The 26,270-nt window shown below is 35.1% G+C and overlaps 1 protein-coding gene across 2 annotated transcripts in view; it reads left to right on the top strand.

The window, feature by feature from the left end:
• RHOBTB3 (Rho related BTB domain containing 3) overlaps positions 1-26,270 on the top strand; it is a 78,401-nt gene that overhangs the window by 40,957 nt on the left and 11,174 nt on the right. For both annotated transcript variants that reach the window (XM_081940934.1, XM_081940935.1), the window contains exons 3-9: positions 3,186-3,370; positions 3,580-3,805; positions 7,058-7,250; positions 15,043-15,194; positions 17,255-17,366; positions 19,127-19,492; positions 22,036-22,148. In XM_081940934.1, coding sequence (XP_081797060.1) covers positions 3,369-3,370; positions 3,580-3,805; positions 7,058-7,250; positions 15,043-15,194; positions 17,255-17,366; positions 19,127-19,492; positions 22,036-22,148 — 1,164 coding nt within the window. In that variant the 5' untranslated portion in view covers positions 3,186-3,368. The remainder of the gene's footprint in view (positions 1-3,185; positions 3,371-3,579; positions 3,806-7,057; positions 7,251-15,042; positions 15,195-17,254; positions 17,367-19,126; positions 19,493-22,035; positions 22,149-26,270) is intronic.

Here is a 26,270-nt window from a genome sequence, read left to right on the forward strand (position 1 = left end):
ATATTCATTGTATACAAGTCATTCTTCAGGTCATCTGCAACAAATTTGGGACACAATTCTGCAATAAACAATGTCAGAGATATCAGATTTTGAATGAAGAGATTTAAAATGAAATGAAGCAGCACTGCTTGTGATTCGGACATTGACATTTTGTGCCTTCCATTTTTTGTATTTCAAAATGATATTTCTTTATTTCAAAGTATCCTCTTTAATTATACACAGTACTGTAGTTAATAAATATGCTGCTAGTAGATTGTTTTAGAATTATGTACAACTCCTATTTTTATAAGAGCTCCCAAGTTATTTTTATATTCAAACAAAGAAAATAAAAAATTGCTATTTTCTCCATAAGTTTGATTTTATCATATAAAATCTGAAATAATTTTCTTTAAAAAATGTTTTGTGGTCCTTAAAGTTCTGTCTACTAATTTTGCTGTGACAAGAGAGAAACCTTGAGTTCCATTTTAATATATTGCTTTATCACTGTAATATAGTCCCTGAGAGATATCACAATGATGTTCGTTTAGGTCATAAATCTATATTCCAGGCTGGAATATTATCTCAAATTTATTATCAGGCTACAGTGGGTGGTTAAAATAATAGGTATTGTTATGACACTTATTTTTATCACTGAATTATCAGAATAAAATTAATGTGCATGTTTAGGCTTTCATTTTATGTGCTGTTTTTTGAGTATAGCTTGACTCCCTTATATCTGGGAATAAACTACAGTGGGTGGTTAAACATTTATAATAAATACTAAGCTATAGATAGTCCATGTTTAGCAACTACCGGTAATTTATTTAGCAACTGTTCACAACTCAACAATGATGAAAAAATAACTTTACAACCAATTCTTGCATTTATGACTTGGTTTATAAAGCAAGATTGAAGTAAAATAAGTATGGCCACAGTTTCACTTAGTGACTACTTAACTCAAGATCTGGTTAATTATGGTTGTTAAACTACTTATACAACAATAAAGGGTATCAGGTTAGACAGATTTATAGCAGTTAATATACATTACTAAGGGAAAAACCTTAATTTAAATAATTTACATTGATTTATATTAGAAATTCATATAGTTTTGAGCAGACATACATATTAATATTTTAATAAAACATAATGACTTGCAACAAACAATCTTAATTTATATTGCTTCTAATGTCTTAGAAGACTAATAAGAGTTTATAATATTTTGGGACACTAGGCAGTGTGTGTTTTTTAGTGCTAAGTTTTAACTGCATATCTTTGTTGGTTCTATCTGTACAATACATGCAAACATACAAACAAACATGACGCTTAAGGCTGTGATATTTTTTAACTTTGCAGAGCATTTTCTTGTCTCTAGGAAATTACACATCCCATTATGGTGAACACAAAGATGACTAAGTTTACTTATATAAGAATGTTTACTTATATAACATTCCCTGCCTGCAACATCAACTAGAACATGCATGTCAAATTGTTAGCCAAAGACACATAGGAGGGAGCCTAAGCCTCCTTAGAGTTTTGACAGTTGCCCAATAGCAACTGACAAAATTTATCAGCCTGGAATTGGCACAGTTAACTCCCAATTCCAACTGGGTTAAACGGAAATAAAATAAAATAAAATAAAAGGACCTAAGTACTGAAATAGCAAATAAAGATATATTTCTTTGGCTGTCTTAATTCACAGGGGATATGAAGTATAATAATGATAGCTCACATGCAGCTTTTTGGCTCCATTTGAGGATATTTGTGTGCCCAAACTTTCCAGAATCCTTCGGGACTATTTAGCGCATAAAACAGTGTTTTCCCAGAATTGGTTTTTCCAAAAGTGGGACAAAAAGGAAACTATTGTGAATCATTTTTAATTGGAGTTATTTTATTATTAACATTTATTATATTAGAATTCCAGGTCCTTTAATCAAAAATACAATTCCTCCCTTAATGCCTCATGTTATGTTTCTGCCCTGCAACAGTCAGTATACATTGCATATTCTTAATATTTACTGGGTTGTTTTGAGTTACCAGATTTTCTCCTCTACATTTGTTTTTGTACATTGCAACCCCAAATTTGCCAGTATTTACCTCTTGGGCTAAAGAATGCCTCTGGTTGCACAATGACAGTAGGTTAAATAATATCTTTGCTATGTATACTATGCTAAATTCATTAAATTAAGCAAGTTGTTTTCGGAATAACATTATATTTGAATTTTTGGAAAATAAAGCAATTAAAAATATGTTTTTATATAATGTAAAGTTACTGTAAACCTAACTTGTTTTACATTTCAAGGCTGAATAATTGCACTTTAGCAATTTGGGGGGAAATGAAATAATGTTGCATACGTACCTCCCATTTTAGCAATACAGATTTAACCACTATATTCAGAATATAGGAAAAGGTCTTTTCCTCTGTATTTCATGTAAACACCAGAGTTTGTAATTGAAATATTCCCTCAGGAGTTTTATTGACAATGATATTTCTATAATATTATTAATTTATAGAAATACCCAGGGCAGGGAAAATGTTGAAATTAAAAGGCTCATTTTTTCTTTTTCAAAATGACATTTGTTTCAACTGATCACAGAAGATGAGAAATGAGAAAATCACTGCAATCGTTTTGAAAAATACATCCAACAGATTATTTTAAGATTAAGTAAAAATTAATGTTAGCCTGCTAACTGATCATAAACAGCTCAATGTGAAATCTGAAAGGTTCTGTCTTCCTGCTGTTTTAAAAACTGCTACTGTCTTGGTACTGCCTAGTGGAAGGTATTTAAAATTGGGGACATTTCTTTTCTAGAATGTTGACATTACTCTTAACTTGATCTGCCCGACTTCTTGCATATAGCAACTCTGGAAGTGGATTGGCTGCCAGTGAGCTCATGGATTTATTATGCATCTCTTTTCAGCAGCAGCAATATATCACGAAGTCGCCTTCTGTTCAGTGAGATGCTACCCTTCCCAAAGCTGTGGTTTATGTGTGTGGGTTTCGCCTGATTGTATCTGGCTTTGCAGAAATATAGAGCGCTCTTCCTTTTGCGGATGTTAATATTCTTTGTTGGTAGCCTATACTGACGTCACGAGGCAATGGCTGAGCTTGAGGCTTGTAGTTGCTGAGTTTATGTGCTAATTTCATCTTCAGCACAGCAAGCAAGCAAGCTATTGTCACGGAGCTAACCCTCTTTCTGGCTTACAGAGACAAGATTGCTCAACAAGACATGAACGGAAACTCCCCAGAGCTACCGCGATTGCGACTAGGTGAATGAAAGAGCCTCAGGAAATGGAGGAAGAATAAATTCAAACGGCTCTGGATTTGTAATGCAAGCAGCTTTTGTGGAGTTCCAAGGAAATTTGCTTTCGTGCTTCTGGATTTAAAATCATGTATGTGGATTATTATTGTTTGTTCCTTTAGCGTTAGGAATCCGCTAAAATCGTATCTGTGCGTCTGTGTTTATATCAATGTACACCGGTCTGTGTCCATTTTTAAAAATATATTTAATTTGGTTTTCCTCTTTTCCTCGCTCCATATTTTCTTAATTTTGTTTTAGTAAATGTTTAATTCAACACATTGAAATGTTATTTATTTGTAGGTCTGTTCACATTGTAGCCTTTGGGAATGAAAGAGATGGATTTTCCGAGGATGATCAGCAGAAGAGTTTGATATGGACCTATCTTGGGAGAAGTGCTTTAGTTTCAGAGACTGATAGTAATTTGTTACTAAACTCTGCCAGTTACCTTAGAAATCCTGCATTCACGGAGTATCAAGCTTGTGTGTTTGGAAATGTCAGATTGGTGGTACATGACTGTCCTCTCTGGGTAAGAGAATGTAATAAAAAAAAAGTTATAGATCAATTTTAAACATGTCTATTCTGAAGTACCTAAGTGTCATAGTATTCCATTAGGCTTATTTCACTGCAATCACGTGTAGAATTGTAGTTTTACTATAATCTGGGCCAAGTGCTAAAATAATATTCACCCCTTAATATGTTGAATTGGATAAAAAAGAGAGTGAATCTTTTACAGATTGCTCCCTATCAAATACATTTTGGGGTCTCTGATAAGCTTAAAATATAAAAAGTATTTTTATTCCTATATTGAAACAGTTTTTTGTCATAGAATAAAACTTTTTATTGAAACCAATAGAATATAATATGGTTTTTCAATGTTAACTTTTAATTTGGATCATTTCTAAAAGCAAAATTGTTTAACTTTCAGCTTATAATATTATTTATACTGCATGAATGTAAACTTGTAAAAATTGACACTGTTGTTTTTCTTAATCATGCAAAAAATAGCTTTCAGTAATGTTTCTGATGTTAGTATTAGAATTCCTATAAGCAACTATCTAGATTCATATCTTTATGTGAGATTTTGAGTGATTTATATGGATATGAATAAATAGCTTGTAGTTTTGATTTTAAATACCGGAAATAAATCCCGTATCTGAAATAGCAGAGAGCTATATTTCTATGAAAGTCTATCAATATTGTCAGATTATATTGGTAGTATATTCCTTACAAGTGAAATGCTGCTTATCTTAGTTATTGGTGACAGATAACATATTTTAATAGGATCCATCCCTAAAATGATCTGATAGTTGTGGACCATATTCCTAGAGTTTTAATTTTAAATGATAAAACAATCCTTTATAATGTAAACTATAGGCTTCCAATCTGTGACATAAAAAGGTTAAGAGGAATATTAGGGTGAGTGTATTTTTAGAATACCAGGACAGCACAGCAGACGTAATCACTATCTGCAGGGTGGCCTGGAAAACTAAGAAAGTAAGCTAAACAAGTTGGATAGGTAATGATACAGTTCTTATCATTCTCACCACAGTGTTGTTTTTCACACTGTTGTTACCGACATTATTGAACAGTAGAATTATATAACACTACAGTATTATAACCACTGCAGTTGTCTGAGTCAAAAGGATTTCTTTTATAGAAGTTTCATTTACGATGAGGGTTTCCTGTCTAGAGATGGGACAGGTTTAAAAGCTAATTAATACAAAGAATTAGTTAAAATACATTTGCTTGAAGAGACATGCTCAAAACCACTTTTTCTAATTTATTTGGATGAATAATGACATCTAGGATCTACATTTACTGGATCGATACTCAGCTTCAGTCCATCCTTTCCTTCCCCCTTCCATGAAATGTGTTATATATGAAATATGCGTAGATAACTTTGGGGGGGGGATCTATTTAGTGCTCAAGACTTCTAATGGGACAGAAGAGTAATTGGGGCATATTTGAAGGTAATTGTCTGTACCAAGTAATTAGGAAAACATGACCTAAGTTTACATACTAACTTTAAATTCATACATTTACATGCAAATACAGATAATTGAAGATTATTGATCCTGGTGATCCTGTATTTTTGTCTCAAAAGTGCATTTCAACCATTAGTTACGTATGTCTTATATAAGACTTCAGAAATAAACTGCATCTGAGATTAACTTTTTATGGAGGTCACTATTTTGCAGCAGTTTGTAAAGTGTTCTACATACATATAAATCAGACATCACTTGTGGTATTTACGATGTTAATTTGTACTTAGATGGAATGTTTGCTATTTTCTAATTATTCTAGTCCCACCCCACAATTTTTGCCTGTATGTGAATAAAGATCTCTGAATCTTTGAAATAGAGACACAATATCTAGGAATATCTGTCATTGGTTGAGCAATATTTTGCATGTGTAAAAATCTAGGAATTTCAACACTAATATTTCCTAATGGATAATTTGTTAGGTTCAAAATGTGGCTTGAGAAGTGTATACAGTCCATGATATTCATGGTGTAAAACTTCTGAATATTCATTATGTTAAACTACATTATATCATTTCAATTTTGTTATTCCTACCATCTTTTCTGTGTCTTCTCTTAATATTGTTCCAGCATATCTTTTGTCTTTCTTTTCCATTCCATCCCCACTCGCAGGTACCTACTCCTCATACCTCTAAACATTCTGAACTTAGTCTACGTTCTCTTTTTTCTCAGTTACTTAAAATGTTGGATAATCTAATTGAATTTTCAAATTGTGTGATTTCTGAAGTCCTTTGAATTGTGATACTACAAAAAAAGTGCAGAAAATTCACTCATAGTAGGCCTAAAGTTTTCATCAGCTGACAATAAGGGCATCAGGCTGACCTTTCATTTCTAAAGTAGCGAGCTTCCCAGAATGTCACGGGGGAAAAACAGTTAAACTTCAATTTCTTCTAAGAATAAATATATCATGATTCTAACCTGAACTTTAAAAGCATTATAAAGATTGTAATAAAAGGTGGAGTGATCAAGGGGTACAACGGTATTCGTAAATGATGGGAAAATGTAGGAAAACTTAAGCTGGCACAGTCAGTATTTCAGAAAAAGTATTTCTAATTGCCCTTGTAAAATGTTTTGTTTAGTTAGCTATTTGCTCTTCAATCATTAAAGGAGGTTGGAACAACCTTAAAAAAAAGAACACTGTTTTTGTTAAGAATTTTAGCAATTGATTTCTAATAGTTTTACTGATCTTCAGAAATGAAGAAGTAATGGCAGTTATTTATCCAGTAAATCCAGGTCAGGGTTTTCAGTTATACCTTTTCCTTAATTTCCAGTAAGGATAACGTTTTATACATCAAATGCGTCTGCTTTCAAAATGTATTAGTACTGCACCAATAACTGATATTGCTGTAAGTAATTAAAATGAGGGGTAGTTTTGATGCATGTATTTTGTATATAAAATGTATCAATAATTGAATAGAAAGTTTAGCTTAATATTTAGACAGCTGGATTGGAAATCCTTTACAGCCATGAACTGTTAGTTTCATCACCCTATGTATACAAACTCATAACTGTAAAACAGACTTATTAACGTAAAGTTTGCTACAAGCGAGGTATAGAGAGCAAGATGAAGTTTGAACAAATTGATTTATTGCAGACATCTTTGCACATTTTTAATATCCCCAAAAGAAATGTATCCTAGGTTTTAGTAAACTTTCAATTATTATACAGTTGTGTGCTCTGATCTCTTGATCAATAAAAAAGGGAATTTAGCTCCATCTTTTTGTTTTGTATATATAGGATATTTTTGAAAGTGACTGGTACACATCTCGGAACCTCATTGGAGAAGCAGATATCATTGTGATTAAATATTCTGTAAATGACAAGTCTTCATTTCAAGAAGTAAAAGATATTTATGCACCACTGATAAAGAAAACACTTAGTCACTGTTCAGTTCCAGTTATAATTTCTGCTGTTGGTGCAAGACAAAACGGTATGTGCTAGAAGTCATGTTATAAAAAGCTGAGATATCAGTATTATGCTAAGTGTTGGATGAATCATGATGAGAAAGCTTTGTTATTAGATCACTCATGATAAAGTTAATACTTCTTAGAACTGAACTTAATATTCTACCTTTTTACTTGGTTTGATTGGTTCCAGTTGAAAGAGAAAAAAATAAGAATAACCCGGAACATTATCATCCTATACAGGTAGACCTTGACTTACAACAGTTCATTTAGTTAAGGTTCAAAGTTATAATGGCACAGAAAAATGTGACTTATGACCATTTTTCACACTTATGACATGCAGCATCCCCATAGTTACATGATCAAAATTCAGATGCTTGGCAACTGGTTCATATTTATGATGGTTGCAGTGTCCTGGGGTCACGTGATCCCCTTTTGCGACTTTTTGACAAGCAAAATCAAAGGGGAACCCAGATGCACGTAACAATCATGTTACTAACAACTGCAGTGATTCACTTAACAATGGTGGCAAAAAAAGTTGAAAATGGGGCAAAACTCACTTAACAAATGTTTCACTTAGCAACATAAATTTTGAGCTCAGTTGTGGTCGTAACTCGAGGACTACATGTCTGCTCATTTTAAAAACCATCTAAAAGCATTAGCAGATTTCTGAGTTAGAATGTTAAAGAATTGAAGGATGTGGTTCTTTGAACATTTGCTTGGTACAACTATGAACAGCAGATTTTTCCAGGACAGTATCACTTTTCCATAGAGGTATATGACTAATTACAATTAATGATGGAAGGATGACAGAGTGTCATGATGCAAAGTCTATTGTATCATACTTAATTATTTTCATTATATTTAAGTCATAGGATTTGTGATATGATGTTTTGGCATTTCATATTTTCACTTGCCTCCTTGTGAGCACCTGCGTGCCTTTCTGAGCTTGAGTAGGAACAAAACTAGCATAACTTCAGTGATTCCTGAACTCATAGTAGATTAGGTATGCTAAAGAAACACATACTTTTGTAATTGTGAGAGAGGGTTTTCTAAGTAATGTGTGTACAGTTTGTGTGGTGCGTTGAGTATTTGATCATAAAACATATTTGGCAGTTGAGCTTCTTCATAATATTACTTAAGGATTTTAGACAATATTTATGTGAAGTTATGCAAATTGTCCTTGATTTACAATTGCAATTGGGATCTGAATTTTGGTCGCTAAGCAGTGCCCTTGTAAAGCACAACTGCATCACTCAGAGATGGCAAATCCTACAGTCTGAGTTACTATTGTTAATCAAATTTTATGATCATTAAGCAAGGCAATTTCCTTGACTTAAGTCAGTGGGGAAACTGACAGGAAGTTGTAAGTCCCAGGCCGGCAGGCATGTCAGCGGCTACTGCTGTGTTTGGGAGAAAGCAAGATGGCACATGGGGATGCGAAGGAGAAATTATGAGGATTGTGGGGAGTTTGCAAGAGGGCATGTGAGAGGTGTCATGGAGGTTGGAGAGTCAGGGGGTGTGTGAGACAAGGATTGGGGAGGGTGCGTGAGAGTAAAGCAAGGGTTTGGGGAGGATGTGAGGGAATTGTTGAGAGGTACAATCAGAGAGTCAGTTTGCTTGGTGAAAAACTTAATCTAATATTACGTGATAACCAGCACTAAATGACAATGATACAAAAGTAAGCAAATCCAAGTCAGTTTTAAGCAAGTTAACACCATCACTCATATATATACCATTACCCCACCCAGCTCCACCCTGGATACCCGACCACCATCACCAATCACCATGACCCACACCCTCAGCCACACCCCCACTCAGTGTCATCATAACCTCCTTCCTGGTTAGCCGCATCCAAGCAGAAGAGTTACGTCAGAGTAGGCACTTGGACCTGAGTAGACGAGTTACTTCTGAGGAGGCAGTTGCACCCAAATAGAAGGGTTACTCTACAGAGTGGTGAGGGAAGCCTTACAGAGCCATATGCAGCTACAGGCTCCGCCAACATCAGAGAGTCAACATCAACGTGGCAGCGTTGGTGGTGTGTAAGTATGGCCGAGCAGGCATGGCAATGGATGGGCTCCCCCCTGAATGGCAGCCCGAGGGCTGACGTTGGGTTGGACGGATGCACAAGAGTGTGGCGAGGGCCCAGGTCAGGGAAGGTGTAAAGCATGGGTGTCAAACCTGCATTGTCACCATGATGTCACGTGACATATCGCAACTCCCCCTCCCTTTGAGAAACTGTGTGTGAGCATGGCTAGTGTGTGACACATCCAGCCCGATGGCCACTAGTTTGATAACCCTGGTGTAAAGGAATGTGCAAGAGGTGAGGTGTGAGTTGGAGGGGGTGCAAGAGAGTACATGAGAGGTTTGGTTTGGGCTGGGGAGGGGAGGGTGCGCAACAGTGAGGGTGCACAAGAGGTGTGAGTTGGGGAGGTTGAAAGGTGTGTGTCAGAAGCATGAGTAAGAGATTGGGATATGGGTTGGGGAGGATGCACAAGGCATGTGAGTGCCAGTATGGCATGAGCACAGAGAGGCTGAGTGTGTGTGTGTGTGTGTGTGTAGATTTACCCAGCAACCTGTGGTCTTTCCTGCTGTTTTCCCCACTGACTTTCTGGGGAAGCTGGCAAGGAAGGTTGCAAATGATAATCATGTGATAATCATATTATACAACTGGATGTATCAACTGGTTGCCAAGCACCTAGATTGGGATTATATTGCCATGGGGGTGCTGGGATGCCAGACTTAATCTTACCTCATTTTTGATCAGGTAATTTTCTTAATAGAGTATGGAAATGCTGTAGTCATTATGTATCTTGACTTTCAACACAGCAATTCAAAACATGCTGTTTAGCAATGTAGTTACATATGACTATACACTTGGTTCAAAATTGTGCTCAGAGAATGCTTATCGGTGCTACTACTGAATACTGAAGTGAGATATTGAGCAGGTGCTATATGGATCAATCCTAGGTCTGGTATCTTTAGTATTTTTCTAAATAACAGTTTAAGAGATGGATGGGATTCCTATCAGATTTATAGATGTCACAAAATTAGCTAGGATAGCTAAAACATTATCAACAACATTGAACGTGATCAAAATAGGTTAGAAAACTAGGCTAGAAGTAACAAAATGAACTTTAGTACTAAGTTCTCAGGAAGGAAATGTTAAATGTGCAGTAGAGCATGAGGCATGTATGTACTGTATTTACGAGAAAGCAGTGTAATGTGGATGCAAAGAAAATAAGTGCAATTTTAGACTGCATCAGTAGAAGTATAATGCCCAATAATGCAATCTTTTCATTTATTTTTAGTCAGACCCACCTCATGTTACTCTCAGTTCTGAACATCTACTTAGAAGAAAAATTCAGAGAAATTGTGACAAGTTAAGAGAATGATATTGAGGATGATCAGGGGACTATGAAGTACTATGGTATGAAGACAGTTCTAAGGAGCTGGGTATGCTTAGTCTTAAAAATGATGATAAGGAGGATACAATCTCCAAATATATGAAATGGTGTCAGAAAGAATTCAGGGCAGAAAGATACATTCTGACTTAATTAGAAATTTTTTTTCTAAGAGTGAGAACAGTTTAACAGTAGAACCAATTCCTCAGATAAGTGGCAGTCCCCAGAGTGGTATTGACTTATCTTCCCTACTGGTTCGCAAATGTGAGCACGCTTATGTACACATATGTGCATGCACTCTGCCTTCCGCATGTGCACTGTAGAGCGGGGGTGGGTGGGCAGGGCCACCTGTGATTTCTGCTACTGGTTTGGGTGAACCGGTCAGAACTGGCAGAATTCCACCTCTGGTAGTATCCCCTTTGTTGTGTGTGTTAATGGAGGCTAGTTAACTATTTGCTTGGGTGTTTTCATCTGATTACAGGAATGAATTTGACTGCTTAAAAAATACACTCCAATTTTGTAATTTGGGATTTCAAATTTCAAGTGGTAATATTTCTAAAAAAAATCTTTTGTTTGATAATCATATGCAAGGGCATGCTTTTTTATTATATTGCTGTATATTGTAGCTAGAGCTGTTTAGCCTTACAATACATGAATTCTTAAATTTGATTGGCTTCTATGTTTTGCAGAGCATTTTTAGGTTTTTTCTTTAGGGAAGAAAAAATAAAGCGCTTTCAGATTTGGAAGAAATAACAGCTTTGCACTGTGATGAAATTGTATTGACAGTACAAAGAAAAATATCACAGTACCAGAGTCGCATTAAGAATAAAAAGACTTCACTTATTTAATATCTGATTTAGAATGAAAATTTACTATGAAGTAAATCTTAATCACTAGTACTTCTGAAGAATAACAATGTGGATGTGCTAATAGGTGTATTTATAGATATAATAACTAGAAATATTGTTTAAACTGTGTTGCTGTTGTCCTACATGGACATAATGTATTTAGAATGGTGATAAGCTGATTGAAATAATTAGTTATTTATAATGTGATTTACCGCTGTTAATAGATGAGAATTTCTTCCTTTTGTTTGAAGGATTATCAAGTGGAATTCATTTGCAGTTTATTAAAATCAGTGGATACAGAGCTAGTTTTGAGTGTACTATGAAGAGGTGTACAATTATACATTTTAAAAAGCATTTAAATTAATCTTAAGTCTTAATAATTTTATGGATACACACACACAAACACACACATGAATAATTCCTTGTTCACTTGTAAGAATATCTTTCTTCCAGAGATTATTTATTCAGTCTGCAAGGCTTATTGACTCCCTAGCAATAAATATTGAATACTCTTGTAATATTATATTAACCACAATACCTTTGCTGAGTGATAGCTTTCAGTTCAGAATTCACCTTATTGTGTTCGATAGCCTATTCAGTTAGGACTATAATTCATATTTGAAAGTTTTCATTACCTGAAAATTTAAATGAAAAAGGATGATTATTTCTGTGTGACGCAGATAATATTTTAGTAAAATGAACCGTGTTTTTTTAAAGAAGCAAGAACTGTCAATATTAATAATAAACTAATATAATATCTGTTGCATGTATTGATACATAGGTATTTTTATTTTATTATTCTTTAGGTTATAATCCTGTTTGAGAGTGAATTTAATTGAACAAGAAGGGTCTACATCTGAAAAGACATTCTGTCTGTCTGTCTGTCTGTCTGTCTGCCAACCTACCTACCTACCTACCTACCTACCTACCTACCTACCTACCTACCTACCTACCTATCTAATTCATATGGCTGTCCATCCCATAAGAATGACTCTGGGATATGTACAACAATTATTAAAACAAATACATTAAAAACAATCATTATTAAAAGTATAAAACAGTCATCATTAAAAAATACATTGCACAGGAGAAAGTGAATCACTCACAGCTATCATAAGATTTCACTCGTTTCCTGAGACCCCAGTCCTATTGACAAAGAGAAGGCTCGCCAAGAGTAAGTCCCTTGAGGATGGAACCTGCAATATGCCTTCTATCAGACCTAATAGATTGGGCAGGTATAAATTTGAAGAAGCAGTCCATCAGATAATCCAAACCCTGCCATGAAGGGCTTTAAAGGTTAAAACCAATATTGTAAATTGGACTGGAAGCAAACTGGCAACCAATGTAGCTCATAGAACATAAGAGTGTACTTTTCTAATAACACACACAACTGTGTACACCACTGCATTTTGTATTAGTTGAAACTTCTAGATATTCTTCAAAGGAAGCTCCATTCATAGGATCATATTCTTAGGCTTGGATCTAGAAAGGGTAAGAAATAAAATCACACAAAGTTTCATTGAGTCAAATTTCCAGTACTTCCTATAGCCTTTGTGTTCTTTCAGCCAATTGGAGTGTGGAGAGAGAACCAGCTAAAAGCAAAGTTCAAATGTCTTTTCCATCAAGTAACCTACTGGATAAATGCTCTCTGTCTTGACTTGTATCTAGTAATAACTTCCAAAGACACCCTTGTAATTTCTTTAATCCCATCCTTAAACTTTTTCGGCTATCTTTTCCTTCTCCTTATGTCAGCCTTGCCACGCATAATATTTTTTTTGAGCAATTATCCACTCACATTGCATGTTAAAGTATGTGATTTCCACTTATTGCTTATCAACTCAAGAGAACAGTCTTTATAGCATTTGGTCTGGGATTGATTTGTTTTTTTCTCACAGTTTTATCAGTATTTTTTTCCAGAATTATAATTCAGAGATGCCTCATTTTTTTTACACTTTTTCTCAAAAACCAGCTTTAAATAATCTGAAACTAATCTCTTGGGAAAAGATAATAAATGGATGTTTCTTTGGTTTTCATTTCTGTCTTCCTTGTTTTTTTAAAAGAATATTGTGATTTTATGGCTGGAACCTTAAAAGAACATGACTGAGGGGTTATTGGTGCTCTCTGGACTTGGTTGTTTTCTTGTACATTTCATTACCAAGCTAGCTAACATGTATTTATTTATTTATTAGTTTATTTATTAGTATGTACAAGATAGCAGGTATAAGTATGAACATGGACATGAACAAAGGTAATGAATTCAAATAAATGGGGACAGTAGGACAAGGACGGTAGGCACGCTAGTACAGTTATGCACCTACCCCCGCCCTTCACGGACCTCTTAGGAATGGGTGAGGTCCATGGTAGACAGTTTAAGGTTGAAACTGTGAGGGCTTGAGGCTGTAACAACAGAGTCCGGTGTGGCGTTCCAGGCACTGACCACTGTGTTGCTGAAGTGATATTTTCTGCAATAGAGTTTGGAGCGGTTTACCTTGAGTTTGTATCGATTGTTTGCCTATGTATTATTGAGGTTGAAGCTGAAGAAATCATTGACAGGTAGCAGACAACGTCCTACCTGTCAAGAGTTGTCACACTCCTTACTGGCAATTAAAGATGTTACCTAGTTTGAAAACAACCAAGGTTAGAGAATACTGAGGACCCCTCATTTCAACCCTGCGCTACAAATATTCTCTGTTTCAGCAGTACAACTGTCTGTGAATGTCTGAGAAGCTTGAGTGCTCCATCCCATATTATTCCCAAAAATACATAAACTTTTCAGACCCAGTTTGGGGAATTATAGAAGGCTCTGGGAAAGAAAACAAAAACTGTTGCAGAAGTGAACTTTTATTTAGCATATTATATACACAATACATACATACATACATACATACATACATACATACATACATACATACATACATACATACATACATACATACATACATAGAGAGACTTCATTTGTTGTAATAATATATAGTTAAATAATAGCCATGATAGTTTCTTATTAATTTTTTTTAATTGTTGCCAAATACAAGTGATTATTATATTCATCTTAAAGTAATCCAAAAAGGAGACCAGGAATGAGATTTCGGTCTCTTAGCAAAAAAAGTTTTTTTCCTCCACAGTACAAGAAGAGTAATTTTGGTATAGTAAATCATATTTGTATTCAGGGGGGAAGCAATTCAGCATCATAGAAAACTTCGATGCAATTGTTTTTCAGATAAATCTAAGTAGCATGAAGTAATTTATATATATATATATATATATATATATATATATATATATATATATATATATATATATATATATATATATATATATATATATATATATATATATATATATATATATATATATATATATATATATATATATATATATATATATATATATATAATATCTAATAATAACAGTTCAAGTTAAAATAATTGTATAATTTTTGTCCACTTCTGTTCCTTAGGGGTATAATACTCCATGGTTTAATGAATAACTACCATGATAGAGTTTAGAATCATTGAATAAGAAGCAGTGTATTGAAACTATTTTGCACGAATTGTTTCTTTTCACAGAAGTCCCCTGCACTTGCCCTTTGTGTATCTCAGACAGAGGTAGCTGTGTTACAGCTTCTGAAGGTGTTCAACTTGCTAAAGAATTAGGAGCCACTTATTTGGAACTGCATAGCCTCAATGATTTTTACATAGGAAAATATTTTGGTGGGGTGGTAAGTATAATATGTTAAGATGAAAGTCTTTTTCCTTTTGAGTTTGCAAAATTCAGATCAGATGTTAGTGGGGACAACTGTGAAACTATGTGACACAAAATCAGGGTCTATGCTTTTATAAGTCAGTCTTCTGCAAATTGGCATCCTCCAGATACATTTGGATTGAAACTCTCAATTCTCACCAAATCTCAACAATTCTCCCCAACATTTTTACTGAAAAGTGCAATCCTACTACCTTAGAAGGTCGATAATTCATGGAGAGCTGATTTAAAATTTTATTACCTCAGTACTATTTTTATAACTATAAATTGCGTAACAGAAATATGTTTAATATTTTTTCTCAATACGCTGCAGTATCTTATAGAAAGAGGGAGTAATAGTCATGTGACAGAAATCAGTGTAGACATTCTAGCCACGATTGTTATATTTAATATTCTAAAATACATTTTTAAAAGAATTTAGTTGATCATTGGCTAAATCAATATTAGATGTAAATATAATCACCATTAAATTAATTTAACTTAGAGAAATACACTCAGTCATAAAATAAATGGCATTTACAAATGAATTAATTTCTTAAAATATAAACAATAGTTCTCAAATTATTTCTGAGAAATAATATATGCTGCTACTAGTAGAATTACTAATCTTAATTTAGAAGTTGCTTTTCTCCAATTAATCTTTTTTCAAATATAAGCCATTATAGGAATAGCAATATCACTTAGATTTATATACTGCTCCATAGTGCTTTACGGCACCCTCTGGATGGTTTACAATATCAGCATATTGCCCTCAACAATCTGGGTACTCATTTTACCAACCTTGGAAGAATGGAAGGCTGAGTCAACCTTGAACTGATCAGGATCAACCTCCAGACTGTGAGCAGAATTTGCCAGCAGTACTGCATTCTAACTACTATGCCATCAACTTTGTTGATTTAGCAGATTTAAAAAGGGGCTTCAATGGGTGTGAATTTTTCACATAAAAAAATAGGATAATCAATAAGCTAGAATAATAAGGAAAGTTATTCTAGATATATTTCTCAAACTATTTTTTAAAAAAGTATGAGGAATCATCACTTGTAAAGTGTGCTAATTATATTTTTATGTAGACACATGGTATCTCTCATAAAACAAAATAGTTGCAACATTTCTAAGTGCTGGTAAAATAAAAATGAAATAGTTTTTATTGCCACTTTAAACACATATCTCTTTTATAATGTCATGTAACTATTATTATATTTAAATCTCACACAAAAATTCTGTGAAGTGGTAAATATTATTTGTGAAAACATACTCTGAGGATAAGCATATTAATACTTCACTTGCACTAATTTTAGGGCTATTTTCCTTATAAATCACAATAGTTTATTCCTAGTTCTATCACAAGGCTAAATCAATACTAAACATGGCTTTCATGACACGTGACTTTGGATCATTAGAGCATACAAAAATTTTATATATCAAAAATTTTATATAAAATTATAATTTTATAAATTGTATAAATTTCTTATTTGTTATAATGAGCTTTTACTATTTTATTATGGTGGTCTTAGAAAGTTGTGTTATTAAATCTGGAAGGAAAATGTAGCCCTTACCATACAGTATGTCATTCTGCCTACCTGTTGCAATGAAAGGTAAGGGCAGCACAGACTGTCATTTCAGTTTAACTGTGATTATTTGCTGTTTGTCTCTTGCTCTCTCAGTGGCAATTTTAGCTGGGCATTTATGTGATTTCAGAGAAAATGAAATTACATGATTTGGTCCAGGAAGCAGGATTTTTACACTATAAAAATAGTTTCTAACACTTTCAAGTACTCTACAGTCAGCTGTATTTTTGTTACAGATATATAATCTCATTAGATTACTTTCTGCTGGTTTTAGTGAGAATTAAACAGTTTTTAAGCAGGATTGCAAACTATTTATATCCAGAGTATTTAGGAAATCTTAGATTAACAACAACAGTAGTAATTAGAAACAGTTGGGTGACACAGATCAATTGCATCTTCTTAAATAAGTTTTATTACGAAATTTAGTGATACATGTTTTGTTTGATTTTAGCTGGAATATTTTATGATACAAAGCTTGAATCAGAAATCATCTGAAAAAATGAAGAAAAGGAAGAAAAGCCATAAATGTCATGGAGTTAAGCCACCTCAGCTTGATCAGCCAGGTGCCTTCCAATATCTGTTGCAGTGGATTGTATAATGTTGTAATTTGCAGAGCTCGTGAAATTAGTATTTAAAATTGTATTTCCTAATGGAATCTCCAACATTTCTGGGCCAGAGAGAACATTTGGAAATTTGTCATGATCAATGCAGCATTACGAAATGACTTTCATCAGAGGAGCTCCTTCTTAAAATAATTGCCGCCATGAATATAATTGCCCATAAAATATCACATTCACCGAAATAACAAGTTGTAAGTTGAGGACTACCTATAAGTTTGTCCCTTCCTCCTTTTTTTTCTTGAAGATGGACAGGAGTGCTTTAAAACAAAATGCTTGTCTCTAAGGATGTCATATACCATCCTTATTCTATGGTTTATAATTTCAGAAGCATTCAGAAAAATAAAATGGCAACAGGATAGAAACTAGAATATCCATTTGAATGTTTTCCCCCCTTTAAAATAATAATATTGTCCAGAGTCTTCATCAGTGTGTGGATACTTGTGTCTGGATATGGGCAAGTTTCCCATCAATTACATAGGGCATAATGTTCTCTGATTATATAAAATATAGGAAGAAGTTGATGTAGAATTTTTAATGGTGACCTTTCAGGTCCAGATAATGCTGACAGAAATTTACTACTGATGTAAAGTATCCATGAATTATGAGCAGATAATTATTATTTTATGTTTCATTTCATTTCCCAATATAAAATGGACATCTCAAAATGCTCTTTATTTTTTAGGATAAGCGTAGAGTGTCTGATTACCAAATTGCAAAATAATAAGTTGGTATCGTATGCCATTTTCTGTCCACTCATCTCAATTTTAAAGAGTCTAGTAACAGGCAGTTGCCAGGATTGACTTGAAGGTCTATGGAGATTCTCAGTCACCCAGGTCATGGTTGTCCCAAAGGTGCTTTTTTGAAAAACAACTGGACTTTGTTTTTCCTTGAAGATGTTTCACTTCTCCAAAAAGAAGTTTCCTTCTTGGATGAGAAGCGAAACATCTTTAAGGAAAAACAAAGTTCAGTTGCCTTTTGAAAAAGCACCTTTGGGACGACTAACTTGAAGGCACAAAGACTGACTTGAAGGCACCAAAAAAAGAGGAGATGTTATCTGATTTTTATGTCCAAAATCTTATTTAGAATGGGATTGGTACAAAGAAGAGGTCTTAGATCTTTCCTTTTGTATAGGATTGAGCAATCCATTTGTGCCTGGTAGCAGCATAGATTATAATGGATGAAATAATGAGGCAAACTGAGCAGAGTCCAAGAACATGTCTTTATTATAATAAATCATTAATTCAAATATTATGAAATAATTCATAATTATTCCGTGTTTGAAATTATGAAATTTGTTGAAATAACATTTCATATTATGAAATACTATTTCAACAAATCATGTAGTTCTATATATTTTTGTAGCCTGGATATTCCAAGCCTACTATTTAGGAGCAGAATTGTCTTACTTAAAAAATCCTCATAAAGCTCTTTTTTATGAGACAAACTAAGTTGTGAAACAGGCAGCTACATTTTAACTGTGTTTATACTGTATGAAAGCAGCCAGCCTGGTGAGCTGCATATGTAAAATGGGGAGATAGACAAATGATAAAAGCAGTCACCCTATTCTAAGACAAGACAATCCATGTGGCTATCTTATTTTATGTGGGAAAGAGCAGAGTTTCAACTGTGATAATTTTATGAACAATGATTTTATGAATTCTTTTCTAATATATACTCTCTCTCTCGTTCTCTCTCTTTTTTAGAAAAAATGCCTATCTTAAAAGGCGAAGCCTCACATTATGATTCTGATTTACATAACTTGTTGTTCTGCTGCCAGTGTGTTGATGTGATATTTTACTCTGAAGACATGAAGGAGGTAGCAAAAGCACACAGGATTGTTTTATGCTCTATTAGCCATGTCTTCATGTTGCTTTTTAATGTGAAGAACCCAACTGACATTCAGGATTCTTCTATCATTAGAACTGCTCAATCTCTCTTTGCAGCCTCTCAGGAAACTCTGTTTCCCATATTAAAACATGGCACATCATGTGGTTCACCAGTAAGAGTCATTGTTAAAGACTCATTCTTCTCCTCTTGTTTGACAGATATTCTGCACTTCATTTATTCAGGTATCCTCTCACAATAGTTCCAGCTGTTTATTGTCTGTTAACAAAGAAGAGGTTACTTACTGCGAGGGGAGTACATATTATTTTATTAATATGGAAGCCTATGCATTTCGAGTTAGGGTATACTTTGGCAGTACCCCTTCAGAGTACAGGTGGAGATATGTGTTCCTAGTTCACCAAACTATTCGAGAGAAGTCAATTTAAAAAATATTTTTATAAAAAGCTTTTTTACCGTAGGGTTGTTTCTGTAAGCACATAGATGTCCCACCAACTTCCACTTACATGCTTATTAGGTTTATTCCCTAAGTTGGGAGCCCATGTTTTCCAAGAGGTCTGTGTATGCATCAGAAGAAGAGTATAGAAATACAAAATACTATGATACTAAAGATATCTGGATGAACATGTGGGGATAGATTTTTTTCAATATATGGTAAGCTGCTACGGAACAAAAATGTTTTCTCTCTACTGCCAAATTAAAAAACGAGGTTTATAACCATGTGGGACCACAGCCATCTGAGTGCCGGTCATATTATAAAGGACTTTCAGCAGACTTTGGAGAATATCAATAGTGTTTTCTATTTTCTTTGATCATTTAAAAGTCAGTAGGGAACCCATAACCCATTGGGCCATTGTAGAAATATTTCCTTATCAGATTCCTCAATGCCTTCAACAATGGCAGATGTTCTAATGTACTGAAACGTTCTTAAAATTTCAGGGAGCTATTCAGAGATGTATCTGCCTTGAAAGTACCTCATGTTGAACTGTATGGCACAATGAAACACAAGAAGTTGTCCACAGGAAATATTTTATGACATTTTGCATTATGCCATAAAATGTTTTATGATCATTTTATGTCATAAAATGCTTTATAACATTTGTTGTGGCTGAGTCCAGGATTCTGGAAGTTATCCCATTTGAGGTACTTTGGTTAAAATAATGTTGCATATTGGTCATTGTTTCAGAGATATTTCTTTACCTAAACAGAGAAACAGAATGATGAAGGACAAAATCCTACTTTAGCGAAAGTAGTCAGCTGAAGGAACTTCTATGGCAGGATTCTGGCTGGCTGGAAAACAAGTTTTGACTTATTTCTGACTTAGCTGCAATATAAGTGAAAGTGATAGGAAACTCATTTGGGGCTGGGATTTAGAAAAAATGTAGTTCTGTGTTCCAATTGGAAACAACCTGTGTCACCCCTTTTCCTGGACCCTGAGCTATTTTTGCAGTTATTTAATGTACAAACAGAATTAAAATACAAAACATTGAGCACAGAAGTCCTGTTTACAGCAGAAACTAAGTATAACTAGATTACATTTAGATTCTTCGGTTTAAAACTGTTATTACTAAAGCACAGAATGTTCTAAAAACATAGTCTTTGCCCAGTTTTCTACTTCTCTTGAGGCTTGGGAAGATTCTATGGCATCTGGAAAAGTTCCTATATAGAGATAAACCACATTTATGCACCGTTCAAAAGAAACAACAAAAAGGAGAAGAAGCAAACAAAAGGATCAGCATACATCTTCTCTAGTAACCACCATCCAGATAACCCGGGATTAACCCCAGGCAAACAATCAAGCAGTAAACAATCGATGAACTATTAATGAAAATATAGGTAGTTCTTGACTAATGTTCATTTAGTGACCCTTTGAAGTTATAGTGGTAATAAAAAAGTGACATGATAGTTTTTTCACACTTACAACTGTTGCAGCATTCCCATGATCATCTGGCCAGCATTTAGAGGCTTGGCAACTGACTATATTTATAACAAGTGTAATATTCTGGGATCGTGTGATTATCTTTTGCGATCGTCTGACAAACAAAGCCAATGGGGAAGTCAGATTCACTTAGCAACCATGTTAGTAACTTAACAATTGCTGTGATCCATTTAACAATTGAGGCAAGAATGGTCATAAAATTTATTTAACAACTGTCTCACTTAACAAAAGAAATTTTGGTCTCAATTGTGAAGACTACATGTATCCCATCCCCACAAATACTGGCAAGGTCACTTAGTGTATATAAACGCAGCAAACCTCCCATTCATAACACTGGTCATGTTACTTAGTTGGGTAATGAAACTTAGAGGTTAGAGAAGCTTGGAGAGCTCTAAGGACTCCACAGATCTTATGCTGTATGTACACTATTGGCCTGTTGGTTTATTTCTCTTCTCTCCTTTTTGTGTAGAGTAGAGGTGAAGGCTTTTGTTTTCCTTTTTCAGCCAAGGGAAAAAATGATGTTTTCCTCCTATTATGAGTATCTGAATTGGCAGAAAAGAAGATAATTGCTGCTTCTAAATAAAATTATGGCAGGATGGCAGTGCACAATATCAGTGAAATTTCTATGGGTGAATGGGTAAAATTTGCCTTTTATTAAATGATTCAGTGAAAGACAATGCAGTGGAATCTATAAAAATTAAATACTGTTTGCACAGAGCTGCAATCATTAAGGGAGATCATACACACATCTGATTGCTATCTTGATTGATAACTTGTGCTAAAAGTGATGTCCTGTATGCCATTTTAAAAGTACTTGTTTCATATCTTTAGGTGCTTTCCAATGGGACCTATTGGAAGAGCACATTAAAAAGAAACTGAAGAATTCAGGGGATGTTGAGCTTGTTCTTGAGAGAGTAAAATGTATCTTGAAAATTCCAGGAAAGGCAAGTTGAAATCTTATTTTTATTATAAGAAAAGATATAAAGAGATTTTTATTCTTCAAACATGAGGCTAATACTTATTTATAAAAAGTATTAATTCATTAATTAATTCAATCTATATAAAAAGGCTGTATGTATGTATGTATGTATGTATGTATGTATGTATGTATGTTCCAGAGTAACTCTGGAACGCCTTGAGCAATTTCAACCAAACTTGGTACACAGATGACTTACTCTCTGGAGAAAAATGTGTGTGTTCTATTAAGATGCAGCCTGTTGTGCCTTTTTTATGTTTCAAGTTTTTTATTTTTATATTTTTTAAATCAAAATGTCAATTCAATGCATGAATAGTATGGCACCTGAGTGTCATATATTCTAACACAAATAAATCAAGTTAATCATAATCCTTGTGTTCAATCCACTTATACATTTCTAATAATAATGCATACTTATAGTCTCATTATTCAATTATTCAACATTTTCTCTTGTCATTACTTTTATTTTGTCATATAAAAGGTCTACACTAATGTTTTTCTTGTTTCTAGTTTTTGATCATATCACCCTTTATTTAAAAAATCACATTCTTGTCTAATTTCTAATCATGTCATCTACTTAAAAAAGAAAAAGAGAAGGTAGAAGAGAGTGAGAGAAAAGAAAAGCCTGTTGTGCCTTTAAATGGCTTCTACTGTACTGCTGTAAAATGGCTTCTACTGTACAGTGCAGTAGAGGGCTTCCTCTGGTAAGGGGAAAATACAAAATTAGAAATTACGCTACTGGGGACACAGGGAAAACATTTTAAACTAATTTAATTGTCACAGAAATCAGGGCTCAGGAAGAAGTTGTTCTTGCAGGGTTCACAGTACTCCACAAGGGGGCTCCCTCTGGTAGGGGGGTTGAACAAAAGGTAAAATATTTAGTGATCTTGGGATGGGTTGCAAAAGTTAAGTTGCATGAGTATATGTTAATTATCTTTCTGGGACCACACATCCATCTGCCTGCCTGCTTGCCTGCCGGCCTGCCATCTATCTATCTATCTATCATCTATCTATCTATCTATCTATCTATCTATCTATCATCTATCTATCTATCTATCTATCTATCATCTATCATCTATCTATCTATCTATCTATCTATCTATCTATCTATCTATCATCTATCTATCTATCTATCTATCATCTATCTATCTATCTATCTATCTATCTATCTATCTATCTATCATCTATCGGTGCTGCCTGTTTTGTGGGAGTGGATGTGACCGGGTGGGAGTGGCTTGGTGACCATGTGACCAGGTAGGAGTAGCTTGGCAATCATGTGACTGAGTGGGAGCAGCTTGGCAGTTATGTGACTGGGTGGGAGTAGCTTGGCAGGTCATGTGACTGGGTGGGAATGACCAAGTCGATGTCACTGAATTCTTTGCCCCAAAGAATGACCTACAAAAAGAATATATAAAAAAAGGAAATTTATTATTTTGTTCACTTACTACTTAAATAAGAATAAAATAAGTACACAAAACAATAAAACAGCTACTTACAGAGGAAACATGGCTGTCCTTGCTGGTCTTCAATATTACTGATCACCTTACACACACACTTCCAGTCCCTCTGCCTCTTCCCTCTTCCTGGATTCACACAGACATTTTTAAAATTCAGAGCCTGTGCATAGCGCACATTCTTCCAGCCACTCTGCCTCTTCCCCCTTCCTGGACTCACTCAGACATTTTTAAAACTCACAGCCTGTGCACAGCACACACTCTTCCAGACCCTCTGCCTCTTCCCCCTTCCTGGATTCACTCAGACATTTTTAAAACTCACAGCCTGTGCACAGCACACACTCTTCCAGCCACTCTACCTCTTCACTTTTCCTGGATTCACTCAGACATTTTTAAAACTCACAGACTGTGCACAGCACACACACTTCCAGCCACTCTGCCTCTTCCCCCTTCCTGGATTCACTCAGACATTTTTAAAACTCACAGCCTATGCACAGCACACACTCTTCCAGCCCCTCTGCCTCTTCCTTCTTCCTGGATTCACTCAGACATTTTTAAAACTCACAGCCTGTGCACAGCACACACTCTTCCAGCCACTCTGCCTCTTCCCCCTTCCTGGACTCACTCAGACATTTTTAAAACTCATAGCCTGTGCACTGCACACGCTCTTCCAGCCCCTCTGCCTCTTCCTTCTTCCTGGATTCACTCAGAAGTTTTTAAAAGAGTGGAACAGTGTGTACGTGTGCACAGGCTGTGAGTTTTAAAAACATCTGAGTGAATCCAGGAAGAGGGAAGAGGCAGAGAGGCTGGAAGTGTGTGTTCCTATAGTATCTTCCAGCCCCTCTGCCTCTTCCCTCTTCCTGGATTCACTCAGATGTTTTTTTAAAACCCACAGCCTGTGCACAGGCACTCATGCTTCTAACAGCCCCTCTGTCTCTTCCCTCTTCCCCAACATCCTCTCCCCCCCACCCAGCCACTCACCAGTTCTTTCTTCTTCTGGTTCTTCTGAGAACTTTTCAGCAGCACAGTGAGGATGGGCGGGGCGAGTGAAGGAGTGAACGAGGGGAGGTAGCTTTCCGGTACGGGGCCTCCTGACTAACGGGTACGGGAAGGCACGCTAAATTTCATCATCCGGTGCAGCCGTACCGGTCCATACCAGTTGAAACCCACCCCTGGCATGGGAGTAGGGGAAAGAAAGGCCCATCTCAATAGCTCCCTGTCAGACAAACGCTTCAATATCTATAAATGCCCAGGCAGCACCGGGTTACCAGCTAGAGTTAATATATTATATTAGTAATAATATGTTAAGCCATACATCAAAACTCTTCTATGGACTATGGAATACGGCATAATAAGATTTAAAAAATCTGAAAAATGAAATATACTGTAAATTTGGTTGAATAAAATACTGAACAAAGTAAGGTGGGATGAGAGTGTACACATGTCTGTCATTGTTATTAAAATTATATCTTGGTTTGAGAGAAAGAATGAGAATTGTGTTGATTGAAAGACTGAAAAACTCCAATTAAAACATGGGTATTATAACATTATTAACTAAATTCTTCCCTATAAGCCAAATTATTCTGTTTTTCATTTTCCAAGGGATATAGGTTTTTGGAAGAACAACTACACTTTACAGAAATAATACTACTATAGTAAAGACTTTCCTCATAACTGCCTTCCTACAAGTTCCTTTGTGTTATCTTTTTAGGACTTGGGCTCTGCTTGTTTGTGGTGTACTAAAGCTTCCTACTGTTTTTTTCTTCTCTTGCCTTTGTATTTCTCAGCATTAACTATACCCTTAACCAATTGGTCTCAAGCCTGCTTGTAAATTTCATCACTTCAGTTTGTGCCTTTTTGCATTACATCTCCCCACACCCCGCTCTGTGCTCAGTTTGTTGGCAATGTTCCTTTGAATTCATAGGGTGCATTGAGTCTGTTTCCTTAGCCTCTATGTCAGTGGTGGATTTCCATTTTTTTTACTACTAGCTTGCTTGTGCGCTCATGCGCATGACGCTTATTTGCATGCATGGAAATGTCCTGGTGGGTGGGCAGAGCCTCCTGCTGCTGCCACTACCGATTCGCACGATCCAGGCCGAACCGGGAGCAACCCACCTCTGCTCTAGGTGTGCTAAGAATCCAGCATTCAATCATTGTTTTCAGGGACACCTTTTTATGAAGTTAGATTTCCAATTCCCTGGATTTTTATTTAGGAATATGTACAAACACCTTCCCTGCTAAGATTCTGCCTGTAGCATTCTTTCTCATTGGAAGGTTGATTCTTGCAATATATATTGTATCATAATTGTCCACTGAGATCATGCCTCCCATGGTTTACAGACAAAAATATTATAGTGGAAAAGTTATTAAGGAAGTTCTAGAGATCAAGTGCTATAGAACTGATATTTATAAAACAGTGAAGTGGAAGGACCAAAAATAAATTTGATTTCATTTGGTATATTGTATTTTTTGGAGTATAAGACGCTCGGAAGTATAAGATGCACCTAGCTTTTGGGGAGGGAGGGGGAAATCTACCTCCCAGCAATTTGTCTCCTTGCAGCAAACAGAAAACAGTACAGATGATATACACTGTTTGTGGTGTTACACTTGTACAGATGCTGTTAAAATTGATGTGG

The sequence above is a fragment of the Natrix helvetica genome (assembly GCF_964273705.1).
Source record: "Natrix helvetica genome assembly, chromosome: 2".
In the NCBI taxonomy this organism is placed as follows: domain Eukaryota; kingdom Metazoa; phylum Chordata; class Lepidosauria; order Squamata; family Natricidae; genus Natrix; species Natrix helvetica.